Raw genomic sequence first — 14,478 nt, 5'->3', positions numbered from 1 at the left:
TAGTCGCATTTTTGACTAAAATCTGAATCTCGTATTTTTGACCAAAATCTGAGCCATATTTTTAGCCCTAAAAGTTCAGTTTTTTGGCTGCCAAAATAAAAATAAAAGTCAGAATAAGGAATGTCATATCTCGTTCAACTAGTTGTTTAATTTCCAATCCATTGGCATTCTAAGCTGAAAATTTTTAATTTTTGCCATTTTTCAAAAAATAAGTGATGTAACCCCTTTAAAAAAATGCGAAAACTGGTCAAAAAATAAATTTTCCTTAAAATGATAGGGATCGTTATCATATTTAGCAAGCTGCTCAAAACAGTCGCTCTTTTAGATGTACCCCTTGATTTGGCTAAACTACGGTTAAAAAACCGTTTGATACTATGCCATTTGTTGAAATAAGAAATGATTATTTTAATGATCTATTTAAAATGCAAATGAAAAACTTGCTTGAAGAGGGTTAAGAGCTATGCAGGAATATCATTATTCCGATTCGGCCCGGGGGATACTATCGATGACAGGCGATCAAGGGCCCGTTCCGAAGATGGTATCGAAGTGGAGCGAACGATACCCGCGTAGTACGGTAGTTGCTAGCTGATTTCAGAGCGTTTTAGGCGCAGTTTTAGTTTTTTTTATGAATGTTAGAATTGATGTGGAAAGTGTGTTTGGGTTGGATATTATTGAAAACGGAGCAGTGCAATAATCGCTCAACAAGATAGGCACCGTTTTTTTTGTCCCGTTTCCGATTCCGGTTCCGGGAGAATTGCAACGCCTTTTGGGCATTGGTGAGTTTCTCCGGACTTTCTTCTCGTTTAAGATTCCCTTTTCATAGCCATTTATCGCACATTCTCTTTATTCAGTTTCCCCTTTTATTTTGCCCACTTTGCGTTGCAATTTCGGTGCTCCTCGCATTTAACGTAACGGTTCTTTTTCGCCGCCTCCTTCACACACAGCGAAACAAGAGGAAGAGGAAATTCGAGAAGAGAAGAAGAGAGGAGACCGCAATATACGAAAGATAGGCGTGTGTGTGTGGAACTACGGTACTTTTACACTGGTGGCCGTAAAAAAGTGAAAGTCAGCCTTATTAATTAAAAATCCTGAAATGAAATAAAGTGTCAAAGTAACTAAAACATTAAAAAAAAAACGTAAGAAAACAAAACAAAAAAATCAAAAACAAAAACAAAACTTATAAAAATACACAAAAGACATATAAAATATTTAACAAAATAAAAATAAACAAAAAAAAAAAAAACAATAAAAATCAGAAAAGTTTTCGAATTCAAAAAAGAAACTAAAAAAATTAAACATAATTTAAACTTAACTTAAACTTAGTTATAAGCAACTAAGCGATCCGTGCCGAGCAATTTTTTATACCCAAAACTCGAGCCACGATCGCCACACAATACTATTCTATGTTCACCACCCGAATATCCGGCGAAATGAAGATCTTTGCCGCAGATGTTGCCGAGAGCAGCGCATCAGCAACATGCAACACGCCCGTGCAGCAGCAACAGCAGCAGCAGCAGCAGCAACTCGAGTTCCGGTCACGAATGTCCAATGGATCGCCAGGCTCCAAGACGGGACAATGCCATCTGAAGTTCGGCAAGTACAACAATAAGACGGCCAACCTGCTGCGCCAGGTGAGCAGCTGTCACAGCGGCAGCAGCAACAGCAGCAACACCAGCAGCAACAGCAGCAACAACGAGGCCAGCAAGAGCCAACAGCAGCAGCAACTGCACTATTGCAACAGCAGTCACTCGTGGGCACGCAAAAAATACTTTGGCAACAGCAACAGCAGCAACAACAATGTGCAGCAGCAGCAACAACAGCAGCAATCTGCGTACTACCAGCGACAGCAACAACAGCAACAACATCAGCAGCAGCAGCAGCAACACCAGATTCAGCAGCAGCAGGATCAGCAATCCTTAAACAACAACAATGTGCTAATGAAGAATCAAAATATCTTGCAACCGCAAATCTCAGATTGCAAGTCCAGCGACAGCAACAACAACAGCAGCAGCAGCAACAACAGCAGCAGCAGCAACAGAATAGCGGCAAAGCCAGCCAAATTTCTTAACGACAACAGCAGCAGCAGCAACATAAGTAACAACAGCATCGGCTGCAGAAATAGCAACAGCAACAGCAACACCATTAGTACTAAGAAGCGCAACTCATCAGCGGCAGATGCAACTGCTGCCTTCTATCGCAAGGAATCTGGAAACCCGGAAGTTGCAGCAGGGACAACGGAAACGGATGCAGCAGCAGCAGGAACAGATGCCTGCAACATTAGTCCCCCAACGACGGGATCGAGCTCAGGGAGTACCAGCACGGAGACATCCTTGGCTAAGACTCAGGATCCAGAACAGGATCAGACGGCGAAGCAGCGACCGCGACAGCAGCCCCTTAGTTTCTGGAAAACCAATTACCCGCAGGCAACCGCCAGCCAGCTGAAAGATGTGAGTGGGTTTCTGTAAAGAAGGGTTTTCTTTATCATATATAATATAGTATAGTTTTCTTTATAATATAATTTTATTTGCTTATCGCTTTAATTATGTCATTACAACATATTATTAAAAAAATATGGCTGGAAACTATGCATCAGTTTGGAATAGGTCTTGTAGCTTTACAAACAGATTCAAATTGTTTCAAATAGTTTTATTAGCATATTAAAGATTCATGATATATGTTGCTTTACATTTCAGAAGGAGACGGTCGCAGCAGTGGTATCGGCAGCCGCAGCCGCTGCATCCGAGCAGCAGCAGCAACAGCAGACGCTGTCCTTCGAGCACAGACGCAACTCGGGCTACCAGCAACATCAGCAGAACAACAACTATCAGTACTACTATTCGCAGCCCAAGCAGCTGACCATCGCCTCCTTTCTGCAGAAGGAACTGCTGCCCGAGAGCAGTGAAAAGCCCACACAGCAGAGCAGCAGCAACACAGGCAACAACAGCAGCAACACAGGCACCAGCAACAGCAATAGCAACAACAGCAGCAATCTCCTCAGCAGCAGCGGCAACAGCAACAGCAACTACTCACGGCAGCAATATGGCCACCAGTCGGTTGGGAATGGCTACCATCAGCAGCAGCAGCGCTACCGCAATGCCCAGAATGCCTACCAGCAATACCAGCAGCAGCATCACGCCCAGCAGCAACATTCGCACCAGCAGGGGATGGGCAACTCGCACTTCCGCCGGAAGAACAGCGACAACAGCAACCACAGCAGTGGGATCAACCAGAAAAAGATGCACTACAGTCCTCCGGGAAAGAATGGAGAGCCAACGGACAGATCCTCTTCGGGACAGCAGCAGCAGCAGCAACAGCAACACCACCATCCGCATCAGCAGCAGAAGACCATTGAGATCCTGGCCAGCAGCAACTTTAACGCCATGCACCGCCGGATGCAGGGGGGAAACAACAAGAATGGCTACTACCAGCACAACTATCACCCGCTGGCCGGTGAGACCGGATCCACGCCCACGCGTTCCGAGCACCAGAATATCTACAATCTCACCTACATCCATGTGGACATGGAGGCAATGGCAACCGGTGAAGCTGGAGGACCAGCAAATACAGTGGTAACAGGAGCAACACCGGTGGTCAAGCCTTTGCTGCCGAGCAAGCCGAGCATTTCCATAACCCCAGCTGCGGCTACAACGCCAACTTCCACCGTGGAGCGAGCCATGCCTCCTGCTCCGCTTCGCTCCGTATCCGCTCCTGCTCTGCCGGCGCCAACGAGCCATGTCCGCAACATGTTTGCCCCGCCACCGCTGGCACTGATTGGTGCCCACGGCCTGCTCTCCCCGGTGACCACCACCTCCACGCCCACCAAAATGATCAGCTGCGCCCAGCTGGACGAGGCCATAACGGCGGCGGCCGCCAGCGGTGACCAGTCGGTGACCACGAGTCCCAGTTTTAACCAGGCGGGGTCCTTCATTATTCCACCCCAGCAGCAGCAGCAGCAGCCGTCGCACCTAATCCCGGCCTGCTCCACGTCACAGCCTCCGCCACCGCCGCCGCCACAGATGTTCTTCCACTTTGCCGAGGGGTTCTGCAATCCGGGAATGGGTCACCAGGCACGTCCAGCTCCCGTGTGGCCTCATTCCACTTCACCCTGCTATCCGGCTTCCTATGGATCCAGCTGCAGCCTGAGCGGAACTGGAACAGGATCGGGAACCTCCCCTCACAACAAGGATGGGAATGCGGTTGGACTGAGGCCCGTGTCGCCCGCTCTATCCTCTTCCTCACTGGGCAGTGAATCCCATTGGAGCAGCACCAGCAATCGCAGTCGGTATGTGCGAAATGGGGTTCCTAAGATAAAATCGTTATAGTATTAATTTTCAGCTTGGGCCATGGAGGACACCTCTCTATATCGCCAACGCCCAGCGCTCTGGGCTCTGCCCAGCTTTCTCCACATCTGGCCGAGATGGGTGTACAGCATCCGCTGCACCAGCAACATCCTCCGCCGCTCTCCAACCACCATATTCATGCGCAAATGAATGGTCATGCAATGAACTCCTATGTAAGCCACCGACCACCGCCGCCGCCACATCCACCCATCTCATCGCCGACCCCTACGCTAGGAGCCACAGGAGGCGGAGGAGGAGGAGGAGGTTCAGGATTAGGAGGACCCTGGTACGAGCTGTTCCTGCCCCCCGATCGCTACCTGGCTCAGGCGCGAAACGTTGAGGTCGCCGTCCAGCCGGAGAAGCTCATCTGCATGTGCAAATACGACAAGCTGTCTGCTGAGATTTGGAAGAGATTCCGGGGGGCCCAACAGACGCACACGAAGTTCAAGCTGAAGATGCGTCTCTGGCGATACCTCTTCCTCTGGATGAATGTAAGCAAGCCCCTATATAACGTACAACTACAATATATTTAAAATATTACCAGTAAAACCCAAAATCCCTATGAATAATACAACAATAATATATATGAAATATTATTATACCAGTAAAACCCTGTATAACACACACCTTTAACATATATCATGTATAATATAATATCAGTAAAACCCTACATAACATACAACTATAAAATATGTATATCATATTTTATTATACCAGTTAAACCTTATATAACATACCCTATAATATATGTAACATTTCAATAACAGCAGCCCATGTTCGAGAGGTATCGCATCTGCCTGGTGGGATCGACGATCACGGGCTTTGGAACGGACTCCTCCGACATCGACATGTGCCTGCTGCCCGAGCAGGGGGCCCATCTTCACCAGCAGCACTACCACCAACACCATCACTTCCACAATGAGAAGCGAACCGAGGCCCTGATCATTCTTACTTTGTTCAATGCAGTGCTAAAGGACACGGGTAACAAATACCATATTATTCCATCCTTGGGAACAGTATAACTGTCTTTTGCAGAGGTCTTCCAGGACTTCAATCTGATCGAGGCGAGGGTGCCGATACTGCGCTTCAAGGACATTACCAATGGGATCGAGGTCGACCTGAACTTCAACAACTGCGTGGGTATTAAGAACACATATCTGCTGCAGCTTTACGCCCAACGTAAGATTGTATTGTATTAACTTCAATGATATATTATATTTGTGTACCTATCTTCCTAAAAAATCTTCTTGTTTTTGTCACTGAATTCTATAAAAACAGCTTTACCACTTATGATTGACTGAGTGCCTGTCTTATATGTCTTAAAAACCCGTCCATGTATTTCAAATATACCTTGGGTGTTAGTTAGTATATCCTTTTTAAGAGGAAATTGGTGAATAACCTAACCCTAAAGTCATATATTGCAAGTAAGTATTAATTTGAATGATCAAGTTATAACAAAATAATGATTATATACTGAGTTCTATTATTTTAACTAATGATAAAATGTTTTTGTTATGTTATGGATAGATATCCAGATTGTATTTAAAGTATTTACCCTTTCTTAATTTTGGTCAATTCTTAACGATAGTTAAACTAAATAAATATAATATTATAGTGGATTGGCGAACACGACCCTTGGTGGTGATTGTGAAGCTCTGGGCCCAGTACCACGACATCAACGACGCCAAACGCATGACCATATCCAGCTACTCGCTGGTGCTAATGGTGCTCCACTACCTGCAGCACGCCTGTGTGCCCCATGTGCTGCCCTGCCTGCACACCCTGTATCCGGAGAAGTTCCATCTGGGACAACAGGATTGCCTGGACCTGGACCTCATCGAACCGATCGAGCCCTACCAGGCGCTGAACAATCAGACGCTCGGCGAGCACCTTCTGGGCTTTTTCAAGTACTACAGCAGTTTTGAGTGAGTCCTGTTTTGATCTTGAACCCTAAATTAAAGATATATGTAGGAAAATATTATGATATGCTAGTTTTAGCCATTTACAAGCAAGAATTCTTCAACAAAATGAGACCGTGAATTCTTCAGAACGAAAAGAAAAAGTACCATAATAACAGGCTTTTTTGGCCACATAGGTATATTTGAGATATATTTTCTTTATATGCTTACTTTATTATTAGAAATTAGTCTATTTTCAGTCTTTTTTTTATTAAAAACTAACAGCTCTTACTGACATCCATATGCAACTTTAAAAATATTCATTATTATACCGATTAAAAATTGATTTTCCTATCATTTGGATATCTTTAATATGAATATGGTAAAGCCCAAATGATTATCTTATCTTTATTATACCAAAATACCCACGATTATATATTTTCTTTTTATGCTTCCTTGATTATTATAAATTAGTCTATTTTTTTCTGATATTCATATGCAACTTTAAAAATAATCGTTATTTATATCGAATAAAAATCGATTTTCCCATCATTTTAATATCTTTAATATATTTATGGTAAAGCCCAAATGATTATCTTATCGAAATGTGTAGTTTATTATACCAAAATACCTACGATTATTAAAAACATCTTTTTGTTTTATTTCTATGATCGCCTTAGCTTCCGGAACTTGGCCATCTCGATACGAACCGGCGGCGTGCTGCCTGTGTCCACTTGCCGCATGGCCAAGAGTCCCAAGAACGACGTCTACCAGTGGAAGGAGCTCAACATCGAGGAGCCCTTCGATCTGTCCAACACGGCGCGCTCCGTCTACGACTATGCCACGTTTGAGCGCGTGAAGGGTGTGTTCCTGGCCTCGGCCCGTCGCCTGGATCACACCCTCGATCTGGCCACCATCTTCCGGCCCATCCACCACGTCCCAGAGAACTTTGCCCCCCAGCAGCCGTCGTCGTTCGAGCAGCAGCTGCACTATCCCAATCCCGGCCAGCAGCGGAGTGGAGGAGGTGGTGCCGCTGCCATGTCCAGCAGACTGATCCCAGATGCACCCACCACCTTTGCCGAAACGGCAGCAGCGAATGTCGCCTAATGGAAGACACATTAAATGCCTTTTTCCAGGTACTTGCGAGAATATGAAGAAAATACAAAAAAAAAGATAAATAAAATGTCCAACAATGTTAAATCAGAACAAGAAACCTTGTAAATTGAAATTCATAAAATGCATAATTCCAAAAGATAATTGTGAAAAACCGAACGGAATTGAATTTCAATAAACTTGAAAATGCATCCCTATCTTGTTAAATGTTATTATATTCATTTATTTATGCTTTTACAAACCCAAAGTGTTTTAAACGAACTCCATTAATGATTGTAAACATCCGCGGAGGAGTGCGATGTTCGTGCCTCCTGTGGCTTGTATGTATCTTTTTGAAAAACAAAAATGTCACCCGAAAATGTAAAATTCCAAGTTCTGTTAAATATACAACACAAAACATGCAAAATTCTGGTATAATGCGCCCATAGAAATAATACAACAAGTACTTATCTGTTTTTCGCAAGGGAAAACTTAAATTCTTTATTTAGAATTTCCAAAAAAAAATGTTTCATTTTCTTGAATCAAAGAGTCGCGTGGGGAAGAATTAACTCACATTATATAGAAAAAATATACCATTTTCATATCGTTTTAAAAACAATTAACAGGCATCTGTAACTGCATTAATATTAATTAATATTAACCTTTTCTGATCTTGACCCTCCATTCCGTCGATTGTAAGGTATGTTAATTATTGTGTATATGGGTGTGTTTGTGTTTTGAACGATCGGAACGCGTTTCCGTATCGATCATTCGATTTCCAATCCGCGCTGGAAAGTTGCATCCGCTTTGGGGGATCCGCCAGCGTTCCCGTGCGATTTAAAATGGTGTATCCATGCTTTTTGAATTTGATCATGTATCGTCTTGATTTTTTTGTTTTGTTTGTTGTTGTTTTTTTTGTGTTTGGTAGGATAACAAATGCATACAGAAATCAAAAAAGAGTCCAAAAATTTTCGAATTTTACAACAGTGGGCATATGGTGGGGGATCGGTGTGAGTTAACCGGTTTTTTCTTTTGTTTTTTGTTTGTTTTGTTTGTTTTAAGGAAGAAGGTTAGAACAGGAGCTAAAGATTGGCTGCTGCACTGGAGGCCACAAGAAGGTTAGAAGGTAAGCCACTTGGTGAATACGTGTCCTGGGCGGGAGTGGTTGCGTGATTGCGTTTTAGGCTCCGGCTGCGAGTCCCGGTAGGCAAAACAAAAAGGAAACGTGTCGAGAAGTTGTCCATCGTCGTTTCAAGGGCAGCACAAGGTGTGGCGCCTTGCTGGCAGATTGGCAGCTTGTCAGCTTGGCTCATCCGTGGGCGAGCTCCTTCGGAGCGCACTCCTCTGAGCAACGGGCAGTGGCCAGTGGCCAGTCGCCTGGCCATGACCTCAACGGCCCGCGGCGCTTCGGGAACATCTGCGTGCTGCAGTGGCTGCTGCAGTGCATCGTGGCTGCCTACAGTGATTTGCTCTCGATATCTCGATTTTTTTCGATTCCTCGACATCTCTCCTCCGCCTCCTCTCCTTTCAATAATTCACTCCATCATCTCGCCATCGCCATCTCCATATCATTTCAATCTCAATCTCCGTCTGCGTCTCACACACTGTCTCCTCTCGTCTCGTTTCGCCGTCTTTAATGTCCCGCTCGTGCTCATGTTCCTAGGTCGCATTGTCGCATTGTTTCCCGCATCTGTCGTTGTTCCCATGATAGTCCTCTTTGCTCTCTTCCTGCTGCCTACTGATGCTACTCCTTGATGATGACTTCAAAGTTGAGTTTGTTGTTGTTTCGTTTGGGTTGCTTGTTATCGTTTGTAGTTGGTGCACCTCCGGCCGGATTCTCAATAAGGCTGTGAGAACTGATTCAAACTGCGTTCGCCCGACTGCAAAACACAAGGAAATGGATTAGTTAGGGGGTCTTAATAGAACGAGCGATCTATCTTGGCAGTTATTCCACTTATTAATGTGGTAAATATGGCACACTCACCACGTTAAAGGCCACATCCTGGGAGAGCAAACCATCCATCTGCGATATCTGCCCAAAGTCCTGCGATAGCTCCGGCTGCTGCGAAAGAGCAAATCCGCTGGGCTGCGTCATCTGCAGCGACAGCGGCACCGGCTGCTGGCTGAATGGAGTGGCAGCACTGCCCGTGCTCGCCTGTCCACCAGCTCCTCCTGCCGACGATCCACCACCAGACTGGCCAGCCGCTGTACGCAGTTTTCCCAGCTTCTGGGTCTTCTTCATGCCGCCCAAGGTGGCCACTCCAGGTCCACTGAACGTGACTCCAGAGTTCGACGGCGAATAGTTACCCGACTGCTGCTGCATCGCTCGATTCTGCTTGGCCGCCATGATCGCCTGCTGGTGCTGATTGTAGAACCGTGGCGGCAGATTGCTCATGTTCATGAACATGCCAACTGGGACCGGCATGTTGCCCAGTGCCGCTGCGCCGTGCTCGTTGGATATGTAGCCAATGGAGTCGTGATGCAAGTGAGCAGCTGCCCAGCTGGGTCCAGCACCGCCAGCGCCTCCGAAGTTGTTGTTGCCGCCGGCAGCGCCACTGCCCGCGCCCAGGCCGAAACCGCCCATGGAGTTGGAGCTGGGGGCACCGTAGCCGAGGGGAGAGCCGCCATACTGACCACCGCCACCGCCGCCGTACTGGCCACCGTTCATGGCCTGACCCGGCATCTGACGGCCCTGGCCGTAGCCACCGCTTCGATCGTAGATGGAGCCCGGTACCATCACCTCCTTGGCATCAGCTATCATGGTGGACATAAAGTGAGCCCCAATGTTCATGCTGTTGACGAGCTTCTTGGGCTTCTGGAAGTGGATGAGCGACTCCTTGAGGTTATTCAGCGAGCCCTCGACGAGAACCTTGCGGTCCTTGTAGAAGTTGAGCAGGTGGTTCCACAGCTGCTGCTTGGCGAGCACTTTGGGATTGCCCACAATGATGATGCCGTACTTGGCTCGGGTGAGGGCCACGTTAAGGCGTCGTGGATCGTTCAGGAAGCCGATGCCTTGGCGCTCGTTGGAGCGCACGCACGACATGATGATGATGTCCTTCTCGCGTCCCTGGAACGCGTCCACGCTGGCGATCTCGATCTCCTGATAAAGGCGGGAGTGCAGGCTGCCCTGGTATTGCATGTACTGCACCAGGTAAGCGCGCTGTCCCTCATAAGGCGTGATGATTCCAATTTGTTCCGGTTTAATGCCAGCCTTGAGGAATCGCGTCGTGATCTTTTCCACGTTGGCCGCTTCTGTGCGGTTGAGGAACGAGGTGCCTGAGCCGGCGATCTCCTCCTGACCCTGCGTCACCAGAAAGAACATTGGCCTCTCCGGCTGCGGCCAGGGGAAGTCCAGCTTAAGGCGACGATCTTCCGCACAGACGCCGTTCTGCAGCGAGCCCTCGTAGAAGAAGTTGGACGGGAACTGGGACAGTTCGGGGTGCATGCGATACTGCACCTCCAGGCGGAACGGACGGATGCCCAGGACCACGAGGCGCTCGAAGAGACTCTGCGAGAGGCCGGCACGAGCGGCCTTCTTGCACATGACCACCGGTCCCAGCTGGCAGTGGTCGCCCACGAGGATCAGCTGCTTGGCGCCCAGCACCACCGGCACCATGCACTCCGGCTCCGTCGACTGCATCGACTCGTCGATCAGGATCGAGGTAAACTTGATGCGCGACAGCCTGCCGTCGCCGGCGCCCACGCATGTGCAGCAAATGACGTCGGCCGCCTCCAGCAGTTGGCTCTCGGCGCCACGTTTCAGACTGCGATAGCGCTTCTCGTCCGCAGAGCTCAGCTCGCCAGTCTCGTCCTTCAGCTGCTGCAGCTTCTTCAGCTCCGAGTTGGTCTCCATGTTGCGGATTTGGTTGTGCAGCGCCAAGAAGCTAACCGGACTATCGATGGCCTCGCGACTCTTGGCGCACACACGCACCACCTTCAGGTTTGTGCGGTGGATCTTCTCCGTTAACTGGTCCACAGCCGTGTTGCTGGGCGCACAGACCAACACAGTGCCGCCATGCTGCTTCACCAGCTGGTAAACGATGGTGGCCGAGGTCACGGTTTTGCCGGTGCCGGGCGGTCCCTGGATCAGCGAGAGTGGGCGCTGGAGCGCGTGCTTCACGGCGTACACCTGACTGCGATTCAAGTCGGGCAGATGCGGGGCGCTATAGAGCTTGGGCTGTGGGCCGCGAAAGAGCACTTCGTCGTTGGCATCCGGACGGCCGTGACCCAACAGGCGCGAGTAGATGTAGTTGGAGACGGAGTTGCGGTCCATGGCGAAGTTGCGCAGGGCGCGCGTCATGCGATCGAAGGAGGTGCACTTCCAGATGAAGTCCACCGAGAAGTTGCTGGTGCACTTGACCGGCGCATTCGACCAGGTCTTCAGCTCGAGGCCGACATCGTCGCCGAAATTGTCCGGCACCTTGATCACATGCCCGATCTCGCTCCAAGGATTGTACAGCTCGCCCACGTAGCGCAGGCGCAGCTCGTCGCCGTGCATCAGCTTCATGTCCGAGTCGGTCTTGGCCAGCGTGAAGTAGGCGATGGTCTTCTTGTTCAGGCCCACGTCCCAGCGCACTTCGATGTTCTCCTGAGTGGCCGACTCCTTCAGCTTCTTGTCGTAGTCGGCCTCGAGGCGAACCAGCGGACCAAAGGTCTTCTCGTACTGATACCCGTCCTCGTAGCGCAGCAGCACCTGTGCCGGTTCCGAGTCGATGCCCGGCTTCTCCAGATCCTGGAACGTGGCCTCGATATTGTCCTTCCACAGCTCCTCCAGCTTGTTGATCTGCGCGGCCGAAATTTGGCGCGCTCGCAGCTGGCCCTGCTCGCTGGGCTGCTTCACCAGCCAGGGCAGAAAGCAGCGGTCGGCGATCAGTGGCTTCCACTGCTCCTGGTCCCAGTTCATGTCCTTCAGCGAGTTCTGGGCGGCACACGGCTGCCGGCAGAGCAGCACGACCACCGAATCGGCCTTGGCCGGTATGAAGCCCAGCACAAAGACGTTGCGCACGCCGCAGGAGTAGCACTCCAGTATGGTCTCGCCCAGAGGTCCCTCGCCATGGAGCGTCACCTCGCGATGCTTGGCCCTCACCAGATGGTTGATGATGTGCGAACCGGAGGTGCTGCCGCGTCCGTTGCAGAACCATTTGCGGCAGTTGTTGCACATGACCACCGTGGCCGGGTCATGGATGCCGCAGTACTTGCAGGCGTGCGCCGGCAGCTCCTTCACGTACGAGCTGCCCGCCTCGTCGTCCTCCTCCTCGAACTGCAGATCGGCCAGATCGTTGGTGATGCTGGCCAGCCGCGGATGCGAGTCCCCGCCAGAGCGACGTGGCTACAATGATGGTATATAAGATATGGCAATGGTTGGAGACCATAACACTTACGTGCAGCTCCAGCTGGTCGTTCTGCGTCTGGCTCTGCGAGGTGGAGGGCATGGTGAAGTCGCGGTAGTCGTACTGCGTGGGCTGCGTATCGGCGCCCGGCAGCAGTTCGTTGTCATCCATGTCCAGGAAGGAGAGCGCCGAGCTGGGCGCGTACGTGTCCACGCTCATGGCGCCTGTGCCTCTTCTCACCCAAGGTTGTTAATTTTGCTGTGGTTCTGTGTGCGGTATGGGATCTGGTTAGCCATGTGGATGCAGTGTACCCAATGGAAAACTCACCTGCAGTTCCCGCGAGGAACACACGGTTCGCTTGCTCCGGATGCCGGAATTGGATTGGATTTGCCCAGGCGGAGCGTGGCCGCGATGATTATGGTATGATATTGTCGTGTGTGCGTTTCGCGCTTTCCGGTGTCGAAGGTCCGCTGGTGAGCCGCTTCTGCGTAAGCGCGGCTGAGGCGTCTTCCAAGTCGGTTCCGTTCGAGAGTCCCACGTTCGGGAATCGCACGCAGGAAAAAATGAGGGGGGAATTGTCAGTTTATAAATGTGTTTTATACAAAATTACACAGCCGGCAGTGTGACCGCGGAATTAGCGATGAATTATACAGTCCGGTTCTGGGAAATATACTTTTTATACCAATTGTTTTGTTGAAATATACCAGATCTATTCCAAATGGTCATGCTGAAAAATCGATGTTAACTAGATTCTATCGATAGTTTCAATAGGATGTACATATACCCGATGTATTATCGGTTTTCGGATATCGATATAATAAGAAAAATGAATTCAAACAATTCAAATAATTTCTGTATTTTCAGCCCTAAAAATCAGTGATTTGGCTGCCATAAAAAAAATAAGGGTCAGAATAAGGAATGTTCTAGCAAGCTGTTCAAAACAGTCGGTATTTTAGCTGTACGCCTTGATTTGGCTAAACTACGATTGAAAAACCGGAAAGAAAAGTCGCATTTTTGACTAAAATCTGGATATCGTATTTTTGACCAAAATCTGAACCTTATTTTTTGACCTAAAAATTTAGTTTTTTGGCTGCCACAAAAAATATATAATTCAGAATGAGGAATGTCATACCTCGTCGAGCTCGTTGCTTAAATTCCAATCCGATTACATTCTTAGCTGAAAATTTTTAATTTTTGCCATTTTTCACAAAATAAGTGATGTAACCCCTTACAAAAAATGCGAAAACTGGTCAAAAAATAAATTTTCCTTAAAATGATGGGGATCGTTAGCATATCTAGCAAGCTGTTCAAAACAGTCGTTCCTTTGGCTGTACGCCTTGATTTGGCCAAACTATGATCGAAAAACTGGAAAGGAAAAGATCATTTTTGACTTAAGTCTGAACCACATTTTCTGCCAAAAATAATCTGTGTTTCGGCTGGCATATTGCGAATAAAAGTCAGAATGAGGAATGCCATACCATAATTTACACATATAAAAATATAAATATTGAGAATAAAAAGTATTGTGTAAAATTATAATAAAATCACACCTAATATGTATTTACTTATTTTATATAAACATATATATTATTAAAGTTATTAATGCTAGGAAAAACAAAAAAATAAGTAAGTGACAGCACATGGCAGTCCAAATAATTAGTTTTAGTTTATAACCAAGATACAAATCATAGGGAAAGTATCCAGTCCGTTCTCCCTTGTGAGTTTTCATTTTAACATTTGAGATGGTCGCAATAAAATTGAACTTTAACAAAAGTCAATCTAGAAAATATTAAGAAAAATGTAAATAATTTTACTTTA

At 47.8% G+C, this 14,478-nt stretch overlaps 2 protein-coding genes across 3 annotated transcripts; one reads left to right on the top strand and one right to left on the bottom strand.

The window, feature by feature from the left end:
* The first annotated feature begins 564 nt into the window (after positions 1 to 564).
* LOC119558353 (poly(A) RNA polymerase gld-2 homolog B) lies at positions 565 to 7,548 on the top strand. 2 transcript variants are annotated; one of them, XM_037871853.1, is made up of 8 exons: positions 565 to 776; positions 945 to 2,447; positions 2,694 to 4,282; positions 4,336 to 4,831; positions 5,108 to 5,321; positions 5,376 to 5,519; positions 5,956 to 6,265; positions 6,919 to 7,548. In XM_037871853.1, exons 2-8 carry the CDS (start codon positions 1,404 to 1,406, stop codon positions 7,343 to 7,345), a joined length of 4,224 nt encoding a protein of 1,407 aa, XP_037727781.1. In that variant the 5' UTR covers positions 565 to 776; positions 945 to 1,403; the 3' UTR covers positions 7,346 to 7,548. The 2 variants fall into 2 exon arrangements, with proteins under 2 accessions (XP_037727781.1, XP_037727780.1); XM_037871852.1 differs by having other exon boundaries at positions 852 to 2,447.
* A 775-nt stretch (positions 7,549 to 8,323) lies between these two features.
* LOC119558354 (regulator of nonsense transcripts 1 homolog) lies at positions 8,324 to 13,312 on the bottom strand. The gene is made up of 4 exons (XM_037871854.1): positions 12,988 to 13,312; positions 12,712 to 12,926; positions 9,315 to 12,659; positions 8,324 to 9,210 (listed from the first exon to the last, which is right to left on the bottom strand). Exons 2-4 carry the CDS (start codon positions 12,877 to 12,879, stop codon positions 9,169 to 9,171), a joined length of 3,555 nt encoding a protein of 1,184 aa, XP_037727782.1. The 5' UTR covers positions 12,880 to 12,926; positions 12,988 to 13,312; the 3' UTR covers positions 8,324 to 9,168.
* Positions 13,313 to 14,478: the final 1,166 nt, after the last annotated feature.

Source organism: Drosophila subpulchrella, chromosome X, assembly GCF_014743375.2.
Source record: "Drosophila subpulchrella strain 33 F10 #4 breed RU33 chromosome X, RU_Dsub_v1.1 Primary Assembly, whole genome shotgun sequence".
Classification (NCBI taxonomy): Eukaryota; Metazoa; Arthropoda; class Insecta; order Diptera; family Drosophilidae; genus Drosophila; species Drosophila subpulchrella.
This window is presented reverse-complemented; position numbering and strand designations above follow the sequence as displayed.

Coding starts and splice junctions, on each gene's coding strand:
- LOC119558353 (XM_037871853.1), top strand. CDS start 1,404: ATGTTCACCACCCGAATATCCGGCGAAATGAAGATCTTTGCCGCAGAT. Junction 4,832..5,107: donor ACCTCTTCCTCTGGATGAAT/GTAAGCAAGCCC, acceptor TTTCAATAACAG/CAGCCCATGTTCGAGAGGTA. Junction 5,322..5,375: donor TGCAGTGCTAAAGGACACGG/GTAACAAATACC, acceptor TGTCTTTTGCAG/AGGTCTTCCAGGACTTCAAT.
- LOC119558354 (XM_037871854.1), bottom strand. CDS start 12,879: ATGAGCGTGGACACGTACGCGCCCAGCTCGGCGCTCTCCTTCCTGGAC. Junction 12,660..12,711: donor ACGACCAGCTGGAGCTGCAC/GTAAGTGTTATG, acceptor CCATCATTGTAG/CCACGTCGCTCTGGCGGGGA. Junction 9,211..9,314: donor AGGATGTGGCCTTTAACGTG/GTGAGTGTGCCA, acceptor TGTGTTTTGCAG/TCGGGCGAACGCAGTTTGAA.